Below are 16,366 nucleotides of genomic sequence, written 5' to 3' on the forward strand. Positions count from 1 at the left end.
GACCTGTTTAATACTTTTATTGTAGTGCTGTGATATGTGTGGCGATGAGATAGATAGATAATAGTACGTTTCATTTTAAAAAGCAATTCACGAGGGGTTCGTGTAGATCCTGCAATCTTTAAACTCTGTGTAAAAAATAAAAATAAATTTGAAACGAAAATTAAGTGTTTCCAAAATCCAGCTGATTTGTCACTTGGAATCTGGAAACATGAATTGTTTTCATGAAGCCAGCTGCAACCACTTCAAACTGTTTATGGGTTTAAAGACAGGTCCGGTGGAAGAATATTGTTCTTCCCAGACAAAGGAAGGAAAAGGGGCAAACCGTGCCAGGGTTGTCTAACTCTCCAGCGCCCAGTTCTGGGGGGAGAAGGTGCCTTAAGTACCTTTTGGAAACCTGGTGATGCAAATGGCACTTTATACACACGGGGGAGGGGGGACTAGATACTTTTCCAGTGTTTAAAACTAAGTTAAGGAGCAACTCCCAACCGCCCCGGGCTCGAGCCGCTAAACCAGGGTACGCCAGAGAGGCAAAGACCGCTCCCAGGACTAGCAAACCTCGAGTGTCCCCGCCGGGAGTTTTCTCTCCTCTCGGGGAGCAAGCAAACGCCGAGGAAAGTTTGGAGCGAGCCGCGGAGTGTCAGTGCACCGCTACCGAGTGCAGGGCCGAGGCGGGGCTGGTCAGCGTCTCGCTGGGCGTCGCGGGGCTGCTTTGGCTGGTGGCTGTCTGGGAAGAGGTCGGGCTGAGCGAGGGGGGCGAGTTCGAGAGGAGGGTGGGGATGGGCGCTGGCAGGGCCGGCAGAGCCGGCACCGCCGCCGGGGTGGGCTTGATGGGCACCGGGATGGCTGGCAAAGTCTGGCCCCCGTGGCATAGGGGCTTGAGGGGCACCCCGTAGGCGCTGTAATCGCTGGTGGCCGTGTCGATCATGCCGGGGCTGTACATGTGAGGCCAACCGGTGCCAATGGAGCTGCCCACCGTAGTCAACTGGTTGGGGAGCGGGTAGGCGGCCGGCATGGGCTGCATGGCGGAGAAGGCCAGTCCGCCCGGCATCTTGTACTCGCGGGCGATGATGTTCTCGATGGCGAAGGGATGCTTGAAGCCGGAGGGCTGGGACACCCCCAGGCTGTAGCCGGACATCTGCGGCAGGTGGGGGCCCCCGGCCGCCAGGGCGCTGAGCCGCAGCTTGGCCTGCTGCTGCAGGTATTGGGCGGCGTCCGCGGGCTTGCTGGGGGCCAGGTGGTCGGACTTGAGCACCTTGAAGCGCTTGCGGCGCCGCAGGAAGCTGCCGTTCTCGAACATGTCCCCGCAGCTCGGGTGCAGCGCCCAGAAGCTGCCCTTTCCCGGCTGGTCGGGCCGGCGCGGGATCTTGATGAAGCAGTCGTTGAAGGAGAGGTTGTGGCGCAGGGAGTTCTGCCAGCGCTGCGTGTTCTCCCGGTAGTAGGGGAAGCGGTCCATGATGAACTTGTAGATCTCGCTCAGGGGCAGCATCTTCTCCGGCGAGCTCTGGATGGCCATGGCAGTCAGCGAGATGTAGGAGTAGGGCGGTTTCTGGTCGCTGTACGTGTTCCTGCCCGGGCGAGGCATCTTCGCTGGGGACCCGCCGAGATCTGCGGAGGGGCGAGCGGGGTAAGGCAGGGGACAGGCGGGCTACGCTTTAAAGCTGGCCAGTGTGTGTGTGCGTGTGTGTGTGCGCGGGGGGGGGGCAGGCGTGTGAGGCACTAATAAGAGACAGATCGGAGTTGATCCCCCAAAACACCCAAATCCCTCCAGCCCTCGGGGAGGGGAAGCGATCCACCCCACTCCGGACCTAGTCACCTCGCTCAGCCGCCAAGTTACTTCAGCTGTTTCTCTGCCGGGTGGGGATCCCACCCCCCGCCGCAGGGCAGAGAAGGGACTGGGAGGGGACCCTCCCCGCCGGCAATGCCCACCTTAAAGTTGCTGGAAGTTGACAGTCCGCATCCGGGCTGCAGCTGCGAGTCTGGTCTCCTTGCCCGATCCCTCCCGGTTCTCACGCTCTCTTTCCGGCCGCTCCGCTTAGTTTTAGTCCGAGGAGGCAGGGAGCTGGCTGGTCTGTGGGAATCCTCTCACTCCCCTCCCTTCTCCTCGGAAGGCGGAATCAGGGATCGGGTTATTTCACCCCCAGCGGCAGCTGGAACGAAGCAGGCGCTCGCTGGCTTCTCTGCAGCCGAGATGAGCTAAGTACTTGCCTCCATGTCCTTCCTCTAACCATCTGATAGTTTTATGTGGTGACATGAGCAGAAAAGACCCCTGTAGAGGCGCTTCATTAATGTGCCACTTCTTTGCTATCATATGACAATCGCCTTGGGAGGAGGGAGAGGGGAGGAGGGTGGGCTGAAAGAAAGGCATAATCTGGTTTCATTTACACCTATTTACATGGACACCTTGGGCCAATAGGAATCATTTCCATTTGAAGACAAGGCGAGGGGTGAAAAGGCTCAGCAACCGGAATTGAAGTGTGATGGCACCCAGTAACAGTGTGCGTGCGAAGGTATGCACTAACCTTTCTGTGGACTTTGCCAGGGAGCTTAGTCTGCAATTCACACGTACAAATGGAGCTGCTGAGCAGTGGATGTTTGACATGGAAATTGCTTGGCTGGGGTATTCTGTTTGTTCTGCATTGTTATCTGATTTGTATTGTTGGCTAACTCAAGGCAAGGCTTTTTCCTTTAACGAGAGACTTTCTCTTTGCCAAATCAAACGGAGCCCAAGCCTGGGTTTCCAAAGGGTTAGGCTGATGAAAATGCAGCGTTGGGGTCCTACTCAACAAACATGTCGAAGTTTTCATTACTCTGTGAGCTACTTCCCCTGAAATTTAGAAAAGAGTGTTTGTCTTGTTACCGCCAACGTTTTGGTCTTAACAAAGATGTGGTCATATTGAAAAGAAAACACCATGGGTTATCTTAGATATTGGAGAGTCTGATTTATGTACATTGCCTCTGTTTGATTTCAGACCTGTGGCAATTTTACTGGATCCCAGGCGATACAAGTAACAGCTGTGACTGTAAAAACAATGTTTAATCATAGTTCCTGTTCTAACCAGGCAAACATCAGATTATACCTTCACACCAATGTACGCAGGACTGTTTAAGAATTGGATTATTTATCCCTTCTACTTTGTTAACATGTTAAATATGGTTTAATCTCCAAGCTAGCACAACTCGAAGTGTTCTGTAATGGAAATGTGCATTTAGAGAGAAATAATGTGCTGATATCTGTGTGCATTGTGCGTGTATATGTTTATACACACAAGTGTACGTGGATGTATATATTCACACACACACACACGTTATTCAAATTTTAATAATTCCGTTACAGTATTGTTGCATAATCCCTTCTCTTAAGGGCCCTGTCCTGGAAACTTTACTCAGGTATGCAGTTGCATTGAAGTCCACGGGCGAACTCAGGACATTAATGCTGCAGGATCAGGCCCAAAAGAATGTCTAGGCGCCTGTTATATGTTAAGGAAGTTGTATATAATGTATGTCACCTCTGAGCAATGATAAAAGATGGACACAGTAGGTGCAAGCCATGGACTATGTGAAAAAAGATCGTTTGTGGTGTAACACACACACACACACACACACACACACACACATATATACATTTCGGAGCTGGTCAATAACTCACCAAAACGTAACTTAAACACGAGGAATTTAGGAGATTAAACAATGTCATTAATATTGAAATGGTTGCAGAGTCTGAGCGCGCCCGCTTGAGATGCAAGCGCACGTTTTTCAATATTAACAGAAGTACTTGAAGAAAAGAAAAATGTCATCTTCTTAATTCAGCAAAAATAACTGAGGGGGGAGGGGAAGCGCCTGCTGTCAGTCTGTCTGCAGTCCACGCTGCGAGCTGCTCTTTACTACATGGGAATGACTAATCCAGAGACCGGTGGAAAGTTACCGCCGAGCAAGCCTCCCTGAGTACTTGCAAGAGTTGTTGAACGCTCATTTCATGCTACAACTGGATGCAACGTGTTTAAGTTTGTGCTCCCCCAGTTCAAATCGGGCTGGACGAGTTCCCTTCTCTGGAAGCCGACGAGAGAATAATGTAAAACTAGTTGTATTTCTAGGGGTCCACGGAGAGTAATATTTCCTTACTTTAAAAAAACCCCAGCTGTCATATCCCTCCCTACAGAAGACTCTTTGTTGGGAACTCAGGGACGGGCTGGTCAGAGTCAATATTCTTAGTGTTCTCAACACTTAACCCATCTTGTTTCATTAACAAACTCTGAGCTCTTCAATGGCTCCTTTAAATTGCGGGGAGTGGGGGACTCCCAACTCCAAACTTTTTTTGGCGCGGGAGAAGATGTAATGATGAATGTTCGCTAGAGTTTGGGATAAACTGCCCTGTGAAATGAGCCAAAACTCCTCCTCTAGTCCCTCGGGACAACCAAAGAGAATTCCTCTCTTTCCCCTCCCTCCAGTTTCCAAAACCATTTTTTAAAATTCTTCTTATTACAATTCACGGCTTGGTTTTGTCCCAGAGGGACACAGTCACAATCATTACTCCGAGAAAACATCGGACTAATTAAAAACACGAATCCACAGGGGGACAAATATTTTTGCCTGGTCCCTTTTCCCACCATAAACCTATAAAGATACAGAAAAATCGACTTTTGCTCTCACGTGTTGCTCCGAGTACAAATGATGTATGTTTTTGAGTGGCCCCATTTTTTTAAGGGTAAAGGGATCTCACAGGAGAAGAGGTAAGGGGCAGGCGAGTGATCTCCTTAATTAATACAGAAGTTTTGTCCCATGTTCAGTGTCAAATGCCAGACTTGGAAGAGGCGCCCGCGCCCCCTCCCGCGCCAAAGTGAAGGATTTAAGTGTAATTTACAGGGTGTGCGTTTCTCGTTTAAAACCAACATTAGGGAAGGGGGAGGAGAGCGAGAGAGGCTGCTTGCAAAGTGAATCAATGTGCATTGTGTGGAAAACCAAAACAAACAGACGCTTTTTTGAAGCCTAATTCAAATAAGGAGCGGAGGGGAAGTGTTAGGAAAACTGTATAAAATACACATAAGTCAATTATATCGATGTGCAAACCCAATGGAAATCTATTTCGTGCAATAGCCATTCAGTGTTTCCATGAAGCCCACCCTGGACCACCTTTCTGCATGGAAGGTTCGCAATAGCCTCCTTTCCCACAAGCAGGACCACACACGTTTCCCGATTTGGTAATAATTTATGCTAATTTTCCTCCATAAATCCACAATTCGCTTCAGTGGCAAGCGGGTCTGTTGAGAGAGAAAAAGGAGACAGAAAAGTGACAAATACAATATTGATTTTGAAACCTTCTGTTTGCAGGCAGGTGTGTTGCTTGCAGAGAAAGGGTGGGGGAAGCGAAGAACTTTTCTTCGAATAAAAAAGAGAAAAGTCCACCCTGTGAGAGAATAGCTCACACAACCGTGTTAATATTTACAAAACAGTGGGGACAAGTGGGGGTGGGGGAAGAGAAGTACTGGCTTCTTAGGGTTTCCTTGGTTGCTAAACGCGATCCCAGGCTCTAAACAAGCTTCTCCCGTTTGGAAAGTCAACTCCAGGCTGATGGCTGTGCGTGCAGTTTAGCTAAGCCTCGCTCAGTTTTGTTTTGTTTTTTTCGTAAGTTGTGGCTCTCTTTGTTTACAGGGGGCTGGGAGGGAAAGGAAGAGGAAGCTCCTGGATTTCGGTTTAGCTATTTGTTTTAATTGCAGATTTGGAGTTTACTAAAGCGATCTTGCTGCCTCTGGGAACTGGGGCGCTTGATGCACCGGGGGCTTTGTCCCACCAGACATTCCTTACCAATTCTGCCACTTTGGTGGCGTGAAACTACTTCGCTTTCTTTCAGAAGGATTGCGTTCCCTTCCTATTCAGCACTGAACAAACTCCCCCCGCCTGTCAACGGTGAATTAAAAATGGTTCTCGTGAATGTCCTAGAATCTATGTTTGCAATGACAAAATAACGGTTTAGGCTTTTGCAGTGTAAACGGTGCCAGGACTCAGCTGAGGCATACGTTTGCTCTCTTCCTTTCCAAGTGTATTTTAATTAGTGAACAATGCGACCGGCAGAGCCTCGTGTGTTGGCTTTGATGGAATCACACCTGCAGGCTACCGTTTCCAGTGTTCGCAAGTATCTGAGCAAAGCCACGCAAACAGGATCCCACATTCAAAGGTAAAGGGCCTGTTCCTCAACCATTTATTCGTGCCAGTAGTAGTGATTACTCTGTGAGTAGGAACCGCAGGTTCCCTTCCCCCAATACAATACAAATGATGGGCCCAATCCTCCAGCCATTGAAGCCAGCACCGCCCCCCATTGACTTCAATGGCAGCAGGATCTGGCTCTGCCTACAAAGAAAGTGAACGGTCCATTGTGTACTTTCTGAACTCTCTGCTTTAAAGCTTGAGTTGTTAACAATGTCCATTGGCCAGGTTTCTGCGCAGCATCCGGGCGTTTTGTTTGTTTGTTTTGGAGTTGTTGTGAGTGTGACCTTGTGATGGTCATTTAAAGCACAGTGCTGGGGAGGAAAATGTACCAAGACCTAAGTGTCAATTTTGTCAAACATAAAAGGCCTTTCCAGGCTACATCGGAATCCCAGCAGCAAAGAATCTTTCGTGCTGCATTTTCTTCACCTCGTACGAACCACTGGGCTTCTCTGGGCAGGACGTGTTTAGCAAGTGCTCCTACGCTTCGGAAGGAGGGGGAAATAGTCAATTGTTGGTCTATGATTTAAAGCCATCAGTAGGGTGGTGCCCTGTGAGCGAGGCCAACGTTCAAACACCTTTGCCAGGCTCGCCTGGAACCACGCATCTCAAATACAGACCAAGTTACATGCTAAGGAGTGGGTGAAGTCCGCTTGCGCTGCTTCAGTGGCACAGCAAGAAAAAAATACCCCTCCCCCAATCTAGGGCCCGATCTTGCTCCCATTGACCAAAACTCCTTATGGAAAGCAGGATTCCCTCTCCTCTCCCCACTCCCCGAATTCACCTGCTGTGTTCAAATGAACTGATGCCTAAGAGCAATGACCTAACCTAAGAAAATTCCAGTTACAAGTTGGCTAGGAACTGAGGTGAACCTTCCTTGAGAGCTGGGGGTGCATTGGGCTGATATTTGGCTCGACAGCGTGGGTCTATATGTAATATCCTGCTGAAGCAGCCTGCTTAACGTGCCCTGTGCTGACTATCGTAGTATTTGAAGGAGTCCATTCCGAAGTCAGAGACGCAATGCAGCCTTTCTCCGCACCAAGACGACGATCCACGAGGTTGTATGTCTTGTAACTTCCCGAGCGCAACAGTCTTACTGAGGCGGGGGGAGGGAGGGGCAGAGGTAGTAGCTTTGCTTTAAACGCCTCTGGCCTTCAGCTCCAGCTTCCTTGCTTCTTCACGATTATTTTGCTAAATGCTAGTTTGTAACTGCGGATTCGAGTTTGGACTTAGACATTATTGCTTTAAAACCCTTGGTTTAAAACCGAAGCGAGCCTTCCCCGGTTGGCATGTACACACGCCTGAATAGAACTGAACACGAAGCATTCCAAGACTCGCTGAAGTATTTGTCTGCGAGTTATTTGGATGTCGGACTGGGGAGGCCTGGCAAACTGGGTGGTTTTTGTGTGTGTGTCCCCTGTTTTATATAAATGTAGCGTTTTTCAACCCGCCCCCTCCCCGCTTTTTCACATTGTAGGAAATGCTGAAAATGCCACCTTACACTGAGGGGATTAACTTGCTTTTCTCCCAGCCCCTAACTCTGGTGTTAAGGCAGCAGTAGATCAACTGTATAATGTGTGCACTGTTTGGTCATTTGTACAAGCAGAACAAAGGTTGAGCTAAGCCAAATTGCATTGCACTTGTGAACCGAGTCCCAATTTGAAGTATCTTTTACAGCAGGGGGAATGAGAACAATTTCGTGTATGTCTAAAAGGGAATAACAAAGCCACTTTCTAGAGCATCTCAAAGTGAAGTAGTGAGGCGTGACATTCCCAGGGTGAGGAGGGACAAAGACAGGGTCAGGGGGATGAAAAAGAGAATCAAACAGCCACTTTCACATGTCTGCCCTCAACTGCTGCACCTCTCCATAATAGGAAACAAATGTTGTAAAAAAGGGTATTGCTCCCATTCATTCAAAATAGCAAATGATAGCTAAACAACATTGTCAAAACTGAATCAACTTCTGTGCAGTACCACCCAGAAAAAGGTATTGTGTTTTGTTTAATAGCTGGGTGGAGCAAACTTGATTTTTTTTTCTTTCTTTTTTCCCCTTTAAAGGAAGAAACCTTACTTTTCAAATCCATTTCCTTCAGAACTTTTTTTTTTAAATCTTCAGATTTTTTTAAAAAGAAAACCCCGTTCATCTAGCTGGGCAATTTCTCCCACAACCTCTGCTTGACTTGGGGTGTTGTACAAAAGCAGAAGAAACAAATTAAAACTAGGGTCTCCTCCACACCCTTAGAATAGTAGTGGCAAAACACTTAAGCAAATTTAAATGTCGTCTGAATTTGATCCTGGAACTCCTGATTAATGAACCTTCAAGTCACTGAATTATTGTGTACCGAGGTCAAATATTGTGAAATGATTTTGTTATTTACAATTGTGATTTCGAATTGCGAAATCCGTAGGGATAACGGAATTCATGTCACAGTCATTTCCCCTCTTTAAAAAACAAAGGGGATGATCGTTTAAAGAATTCACACTAACTTCAGGAGGAAAGTTTTTTTTGTTTTGTTTTGTTTTTTTTCATCGTGTGGCATCTTGAACGAGGTAAGGTTTAATTAGGGTCAGAACTTTGAATATGTGTAGTTTTTCCTAATGGCATGAGCAGGTTTCTAACTGGTAACTTTAGCTTCTAGATAGAATAGTTTAAAGTGTTCTTGGGAAGGTTAAAACTATTTGATTTTTTTTTTTGTACTCGTGTTCTTAGCTTTCTTTTTCTCTCCCAGCATCCCCTTCCCAACCTCCGCTCCCTACCCCACTGGGCTGCCACCCACAAAGCTGGCCAAAAAAAGGAGGGGGGCGGAGGGAGGGAGGGAATCCCTGAGTGATCACTAACTCCCAGCCAACCAAGAAAGGCTCATGCTTCTGCTTCCTTAAAGCAGAACATTCATCTCTTTCCAGAAAAACCCCAGAGATCGTTCACATGAAAACCACTACAGCAAATTTTCTATTAAATAGGTCGCGTGCAAAACTTTCTTGACTAATGTTTTTCCCCCCTGAGAAGTAGCAAGCTTTTGAAACTTATCACCAATGTTTAGTTCATGTAACGAAAAGTAAAATCCGGAACTGTCCTTGGTCAGAAGAGCAATGTTAGGGCTAGTTCTCTGAACAATAAAACACCTGACACGTACTGGAAAGAGAGAAAGGAAAAAGGGACGATGTATTCAGAGGGATGGAGAGCTATAGAGAGTCTAGTTAAATCTCTTAATATTGAATACCTTTAATAAGCAATAGTTATGATTTGGCTGGGTTCAATGCAATGCATCTCTAGAAGGAAGGATCAACTTGCTGTGCAATAGGCTTATCTGTATGTATTCCGCATAAGAGAATGTGAATAGATGTGTCCTGTCTTCTGTCTCCCGCAAACATACATCCACACGCCGAGAGGAAGTATTTGCTCGCCAGTCCGACAATGAAAAGTGGACTGATTTTCAGAGGCTAGCAAATTTGCCGCTGTTCTCACATTTGTTGAGTCTCTGCGCACTTTAGCTCCATTCCCTCTAATGTCACTAACGTTAGCAAAACCCCCGTCTCTTCGTCAAAGCTCAGTGTTGGAGGGGGAAAAAAAAACATATTAACCTTCTTGAATATTTCATTTGTGGAAGTGCTTTGGATCCGACTTTCTAAAAAAGATTTCCCCGCAGCGATTTCTGTCTTAACGTTTTCCTCTGTCTGTATTACTAGTGATAGTGGAGTTGCACCGCGTTTAATCAGCTTAAAGAGGAAGGAGTCTGGTAGAGTATTTTCTTTGGAGAGTAAAGATTTTACATGGCACTAAAAGACAGTCTGAGTGCCAGAGTTTGTGCTCTGAGTTAGTAGATGAGAGTCTGCTCCATTTTAACACACACGCGCCCGTTTTCTGCCTCATCAAAGCAGATTAAAAAAAATCCTATAGAAAGGAGATAGAGAACCAGCTATGTTCTTCCTTAGAAAGACCAAATCAACCAATCTTCCAGTGGGCTAGAGGGATCCCGTACAGATTTGTAACTTTTCCTTTCCTCCTTTGGTCCTTCAGACATGTTGATGACACCTTGTCATCAAGTGCAGAGCTCTGCTGAGCTGGCTGTGTAAACTGCTTGTGTATTTCGCATTATCATCCAGCTATCTGGAGGCAATGTAGATTTTCTAAAGATCTAATGAATAAACAACCAGCAAGTGCTGGCGGTGTGATTTACATTGTTAATGCCTACATGTGTATAATAAATATGCATTTGTATGTCTTCAAATAAACTCGTTTTAGTTTCTAACCTGTGGTGTTTTTTGAAAGCTGTCTTCTGCGAGAAACCGTTTTTCTTTTTAGATTCCTGGCTGGTTGGGAAAGGAACAGACCCACGAATGGGTTTAAATGTTCAGTCGCGGTGGAGTCACTTGGGCGCATGGTGGTTAAAAACAGACATGTAGGAACGTTGTAAGGAAACAACAAATACCAGAGACAACCCTTAGTGGTGTGAGACTCAGAACTGCTGGGAGACAAGAGCAGACCCTAATGTCCCCGTGAGAATTTGCCAGCGGGTTAAATACCCGAACAATTGAAATGTACAATATTAGCTCTTAGTATGAGTTTAGAAACGCAAAGAACCAGTCAGTCGGAGACTGAGCTTCAAAGACACCAGCTTCCCCTCAAGGAAAAGTTTACAGATGTGGATGTTCTCTCTCCATTCCAGACAAACGATTTTCCCTACCTACCTCTGTAGAGGGCATCCCTGACCAGATTTCTTCCACCTAGATATGTCAAGCCGGCTGCTACTGCTTTGAACTGGGGAGCTTGGTTATTCGGTGCATCGGCTCACACTCTAACATCATGCTGCAGTTAAAGCTGCTTATCGAAATCCTTCATTGAAGACAGTATGTTCTTTAGCTTCTCGATTCGATAGTTGAAAATCTGCGCACTGTCCACCCATCCCCCTTATTCACCTTGGGAGGAATCGAGATCCCCCACCCCTCTCACTTCTCTCTACAAACTAGGTGCCACTTTTATACCGCTTGATGGCAAATATCTCATTTTCAGCGTGCTAGATCTGGCATACATTATTTTAATTAAGTCTATGGCGATTTACTTTCCTCTGAGATCCATTCCACGGTGCAATTAGGAACGTATTGGTGCTAGCACATATGAATATTCAGGAGGGTGTCAATTAATTAGCAGACAGAGGAATCTTATTATGATGTTCAAACCCCTTTTAGTGCTAAGCAGAATTAAAGGGGCATTTGCCAATGTGCTGGATTAGTGAATATTTTATTGTGCACTCATTTAACTTCATTATCATAGCACTTACAGTACTCTCTGATTTTATTAATTAAATTGCTCATTAATTTGTCCAGAAAGAGGGATAAAAGTTTTATGACACCGTAGCACTTGTGAAGACATCTTGAAAAGCAAACTTCTGCACTGCCCTGCTACCCTGTAGGAAAGTAATTTACCACGGTTAGGGAGGAATTTATCAACACAGTACTTGAGTCTTCTTACCTAGCGCTACGTTTCATAAATACTCGTTTGCACATGAGAAAGGGAATTCACTTGCTGGGAAGTGTATTACATTTGCACGCTACTTTGCAGCTATGCAGTAGATACTTGTCCGTTTTCTGTAACCGAAGAGGCAGAGTACAATACAGCAGTGTTGCTACACCAATAAAAAGGCATTACTGTGAATTTGAAGTAGATTGGCTACAGTTTCTTATTTTTTCTTGAAGTCTTTTTATAACACCGGGGAGGCAGCTAGTCTCCCTCTCCCCAGCCGATTAACCCGTTAATCTCTGTACAAAGTCGACCAAGAGAAATTCTGTCTTGTTTTACAAAGTTTCTGGACAAAATAAAACCAGATGTTTCTGGAAGACGTGGAGACCGAATTTTATTTATTTTTATTTAAAGACAAGACAAGGGGGCTCTTGATCTGGCGGTTTAACTAGTGGAATACAGCGTTTTATCAAGTTGTATCATGTAAAATAATAAAAAACTATTCCTGATCAAAAGATACAGACACCAATCTCAGGTTTGCAAGATTGCACTCAGTCTTTAATTAGGAAACACTTTAACGTTCGTAATTTTTCCAAGATCATTGTATTAAGACCAGCTATTTTTTAAATGTCCGTGGGATATTGTGCTTTGCAAAAAACAAACAAAAATCCCTTAGAAATGTTTAATATTAAATATTCATCGGATTTAAATTCAATAGCCGGATCATCCGACAGACATAGATGCACAGAAAGCTATAGATAATCAGCCCCTATGCATCTTCACACAAGAGGGAACGACCCAGTGTCATTAGACATTCCAGAGAGGAAAGGAAACCAGTGGAGATATGTTTAAAAAGTCACCTTCATTTCAACATCCAGCGCGGAATTTGCCCAAAAAGGTTAGAAAGACAAATATTAAATCTGCCTTCACAAAGGGAGCTGCTAAATAGATCCTAAATTAATATGCATGTAAAATTAATTAGCTGTATTTCATGACATCAAAATAAGTACCTGGGAAACAAGAACACCTTCTGGGCATTTGGAACCATATGCTGAATTTATGGTTAATTGACTAATTACATAAATTAGGCATTAATTTTACAACACATCAGGTATAAAAGATATCTCAATTAATTGTGCATAAATTACAAGGTTAAAGGGGGAGGTGTTGACAATAGAAAATGTCTCACCTCTGGCCCTTTGAAAGATTGAGCAGGACTAATCTGATGCCCTTTTGGTGACCACTTGTATCTCAAGAGGGAAGTACCCAGGAGTAGCCAAGTAAAACTGGCTGGAGATGCTGTGGGTGCCCAGATTTTGCCAATGACTCCAGGCAATCATTAATGCGAGAAGGAAAAAAGAGCTAGCTCATTAAAATCAATTACACGTCTTAAGACTGATTAGCTTTTGTCAGAAAAAAACATCTCTGTAAACCTGCCCCTGTTTTTTTTTTTTAAATGCCAGGAATATCTGCACCTGCTTGTACAGACTACTCACATATCTGCCTCCCAAATGAGCAGTGTTTTGGTTTTTTTCCCCCTTATTTTGCAGTATCTCATGTATATGCTTTTGGTAAAGAGGAGTTTTGGAAATTGGTCAACCATATATATTTCTGCACACACACACACCCCCCACCATGCACAAACACTGCCTCTGTTTCCAAGTCACAGATAAAACAATTGAAGTAATTGCTCTGTAACTGGAAACTCTTGAAATAAAATCGTAGTCTGCTTGGGAAGGTGATCACATGAGGCTTTTGTTTACTTATTTTCAATTTAAAGATATTGAAAATTACAAAGAGAACAAACCTTCAGTACAGCCTATATAGCTGCATGGTTCACAATAAAATATTTCATAATACAATCTATTGTGCTAATACAGTGTTGTGCTATTGGAATGAGGAGACCTTCATTTTCAATGCTCCATGTCAGAGCTGCTGTTTTCTGGCTTGATCCCATTTTCTTTTTTTCCCCAAAGAAAAGACTTTTCAATCTTCCCCCTTTTCCCAAAAAATAAGCCAAATTCACTAACCAACACATGGAGCTTGTTCCTGCTTTCGTGGGAGTTGGCAAGGTTTTGGCCTTTGGTTTCAGTGGCAGCAGGATCAAGGTTTAAAATTAAAACCTCGATTATTATTTGTTGTTATTTATTATATTATTTAGCTTGTAATAGCACAGGGTACTAACGTGTGCTAGGCACATTGCACATTCAGAGACAGACTCAGTCCTTGACCTGAAGAGTTTACAATCTAAGACAATTTATGAAAACACAAATATTTTATTTTCTGGAAAATTACATTTCCAATAGTAACAGAAGGACAAAGGTCAGTAATCTCTATGGAATGTCACCAGCTGATTGCTGGTTTGCTGGCTTATAGATATTCTGGAACATGCAAATATTTTACCTGGGGTAGGGGCATGTGTTAAAAATACAGGTAGAGTTTTGAGCTGGCTGGAATAATAATTTTTGTTTGAAAGGATAGATTGGGTGAATTCAAACTGGCAAGGAAGCTCTGAGGACTGAAACCCAGCTCATGAAAATAAGGAACGGAAAGCTTGTCCTAGTGCATTTGGAAGGGAATGGAATCTTATTGATATAGTCTGTATGTGGGGTGGAGAGAGGGAGAGACATGAACTGAACATCACAGCAGAAAGGGAGTCGTTAATACTACTCTTCCCCCTTTATTCAGGCAAACCTGGTGAAATCATTGGCAGGACTGCCTGAGTAAAGAGCAAGTAAAAGATAATTACTGGGCCCCCTTGTTCGAACCTTTACAGGACACCTAAGCAAAGATGTCAGAATATTCTACCTTCAGGAATAATTTCTAATGATTGAAGACTTCAGAAAGAAGGTCTTTTTCCTATCTCCTTCATTAGGCCAGACTCTGTACCACAGCACTATCAGAACAAACAGAGCCTTCCTCTAAAGTTCACAAGATCCTTTTCCCGGTCTGTGGATAAATGCTCGAGACAAGGAGCCCTGGCTGCATTACTTACAATATATCTTGACTGCTGATGGGATAGAAAACGGATGAAAATCTGCCACATGGCGATCTTTTTATTGAGACAAAATGTTCATTTTGATGTAGCTGTTTTGTGCAGTTGCCAGATGCTGAAAATCCTTGAGGGAGATGTTGACAAGTGGATAATCGTCAGCAGAACTAAAACAGACACTTTGTTTACAGTTGAGCGTGATTAATTGAGAGTAAATAAAACAGCAGCCCTGTTCATAAACTCACTCAGCATCTCCAGTTCAAAAGAGGCAGCGCTCTCTAGAAAGGAATGGACTGAACTCCTCACCATGTTCAAGGAAAGGATCATACAGCGGGGTCACTAACTTAGCAAGAGAATTAAAATGCTCAGTGCAGGCCACAAGCCTCTAGCTTTAAAAGGCATGTGGGTTGCTGCTTGCTTCTCTCTGTCTGGCTCATCTGCTGTGTTTCTGGATTCTGGTTTACAGGGTTAGAGCACAAGGAGGAGAATTAGAAACGAATTTAGGATTAAAGGATTTGCAGTGAATGCTGGAAAGTGCCGAGCAATTTAGAGAAAATGAAAACCCACCAGTGACCTGAAATAATAATAGTAAAATAAGAGGTAACTGGGCAATAACCTCTCCCTCCAATGCAACTTTATGGTGCTACAGAGGATCTCATCCAGTATAGTACTAATAAAGTATAGCACCTGATGATCAGTAAATATTGTATATTCTCAGCAGTTTTTAATGTAAACCAACATATATGTTTCTAGTAGTTCATACATATCCTGTGTACCAATATATATTTATGCAGAAATGCACAGAAGGTGGCATATATGACCTGAGTGAGTTTTAAGCTGTTTGTGCATCTTAGGCCAGGGTTTCTTGGGAGATGAAAGGCAGGGTAATAGCAATATTCTCCCAAGCTCTTAAAATCTCACAATGTCTTCATTGTATCTTCACAGTGTTATAAACTCTTGCCTTTCTTATGCTTTGATCAGCAGTGAAATAGTTTAAATGTCAACATTGTTAATTATCATTATGCTTCAGAGTTAACACAACATACTCATACCTGTATCTTCAAGATATCTGCAGACAAAAGAATGGCCAAACTAGGTCAGACCAATGGTTCATCTAGCCTAATATCTTGTCTTCTGACAGTGACCAGTGCCAGGCACTTCAGAGGGAATAACTAGAACGGACAATCATCAAGTGGTCCATCCCCTGTAGTCCATACCCAGCTTCTGGCAGTCATAGGTTAGGGATACCCAGAGCACGGAGATGACTCCTATATAGATCCACATCTTCGTGCCTATCAACATTGAAATCTGTCCGAGAAGTTGGGAGACTTGGGCATGATCAGGAGTTGGTCACTTGGCTTCACCTCCAGACCGTGGTAATTGTGAACTGGGTTTGCCTTGTCTTCTTGTCTCAGCCTGGCAAGTTCTTCCTTCTCCCGCTCTGCCTCCTGCTGTCTGGCCTCTTCTCGAAGCTTCTCTTTTAAAGTTTCCAGCTCAGTTGCTTTTTGAACTTCTGATGCTCTTTAGCTCTCTGTTGCCAGCTCAAAGCTTTTGGGAACTTTTTGGCTTGCTATCCTACTTTGGTATAAAAGGCTCAATGACATTTGTATTAGCTTTGAAACATGTTGCCTCTTTCTGTCATTTCAGGTCTTCTTTGATCTGTTGCTGCCAGTTCTGCAATGTGGTAGCTCCCCATTCATCTGTCTGCAGGTTATCCT

General features: G+C 44.5%; 1 protein-coding gene across 1 annotated transcript; it reads right to left on the reverse strand.

Moving 5' to 3' along the window:
• Positions 1-496: 496 nt before the first annotated feature.
• On the reverse strand, positions 497-1,582 carry FOXB1 (forkhead box B1). The gene has a single exon (XM_032798531.2). The coding sequence runs from the start codon at positions 1,580-1,582 to the stop codon at positions 638-640; it is 945 nt and encodes a 314-aa protein (XP_032654422.1). The 3' UTR covers positions 497-637.
• Positions 1,583-16,366: the final 14,784 nt, after the last annotated feature.

This window comes from Chelonoidis abingdonii, chromosome 9 (genome assembly GCF_003597395.2).
Source record: "Chelonoidis abingdonii isolate Lonesome George chromosome 9, CheloAbing_2.0, whole genome shotgun sequence".
Classification (NCBI taxonomy): domain Eukaryota; kingdom Metazoa; phylum Chordata; order Testudines; family Testudinidae; genus Chelonoidis; species Chelonoidis abingdonii.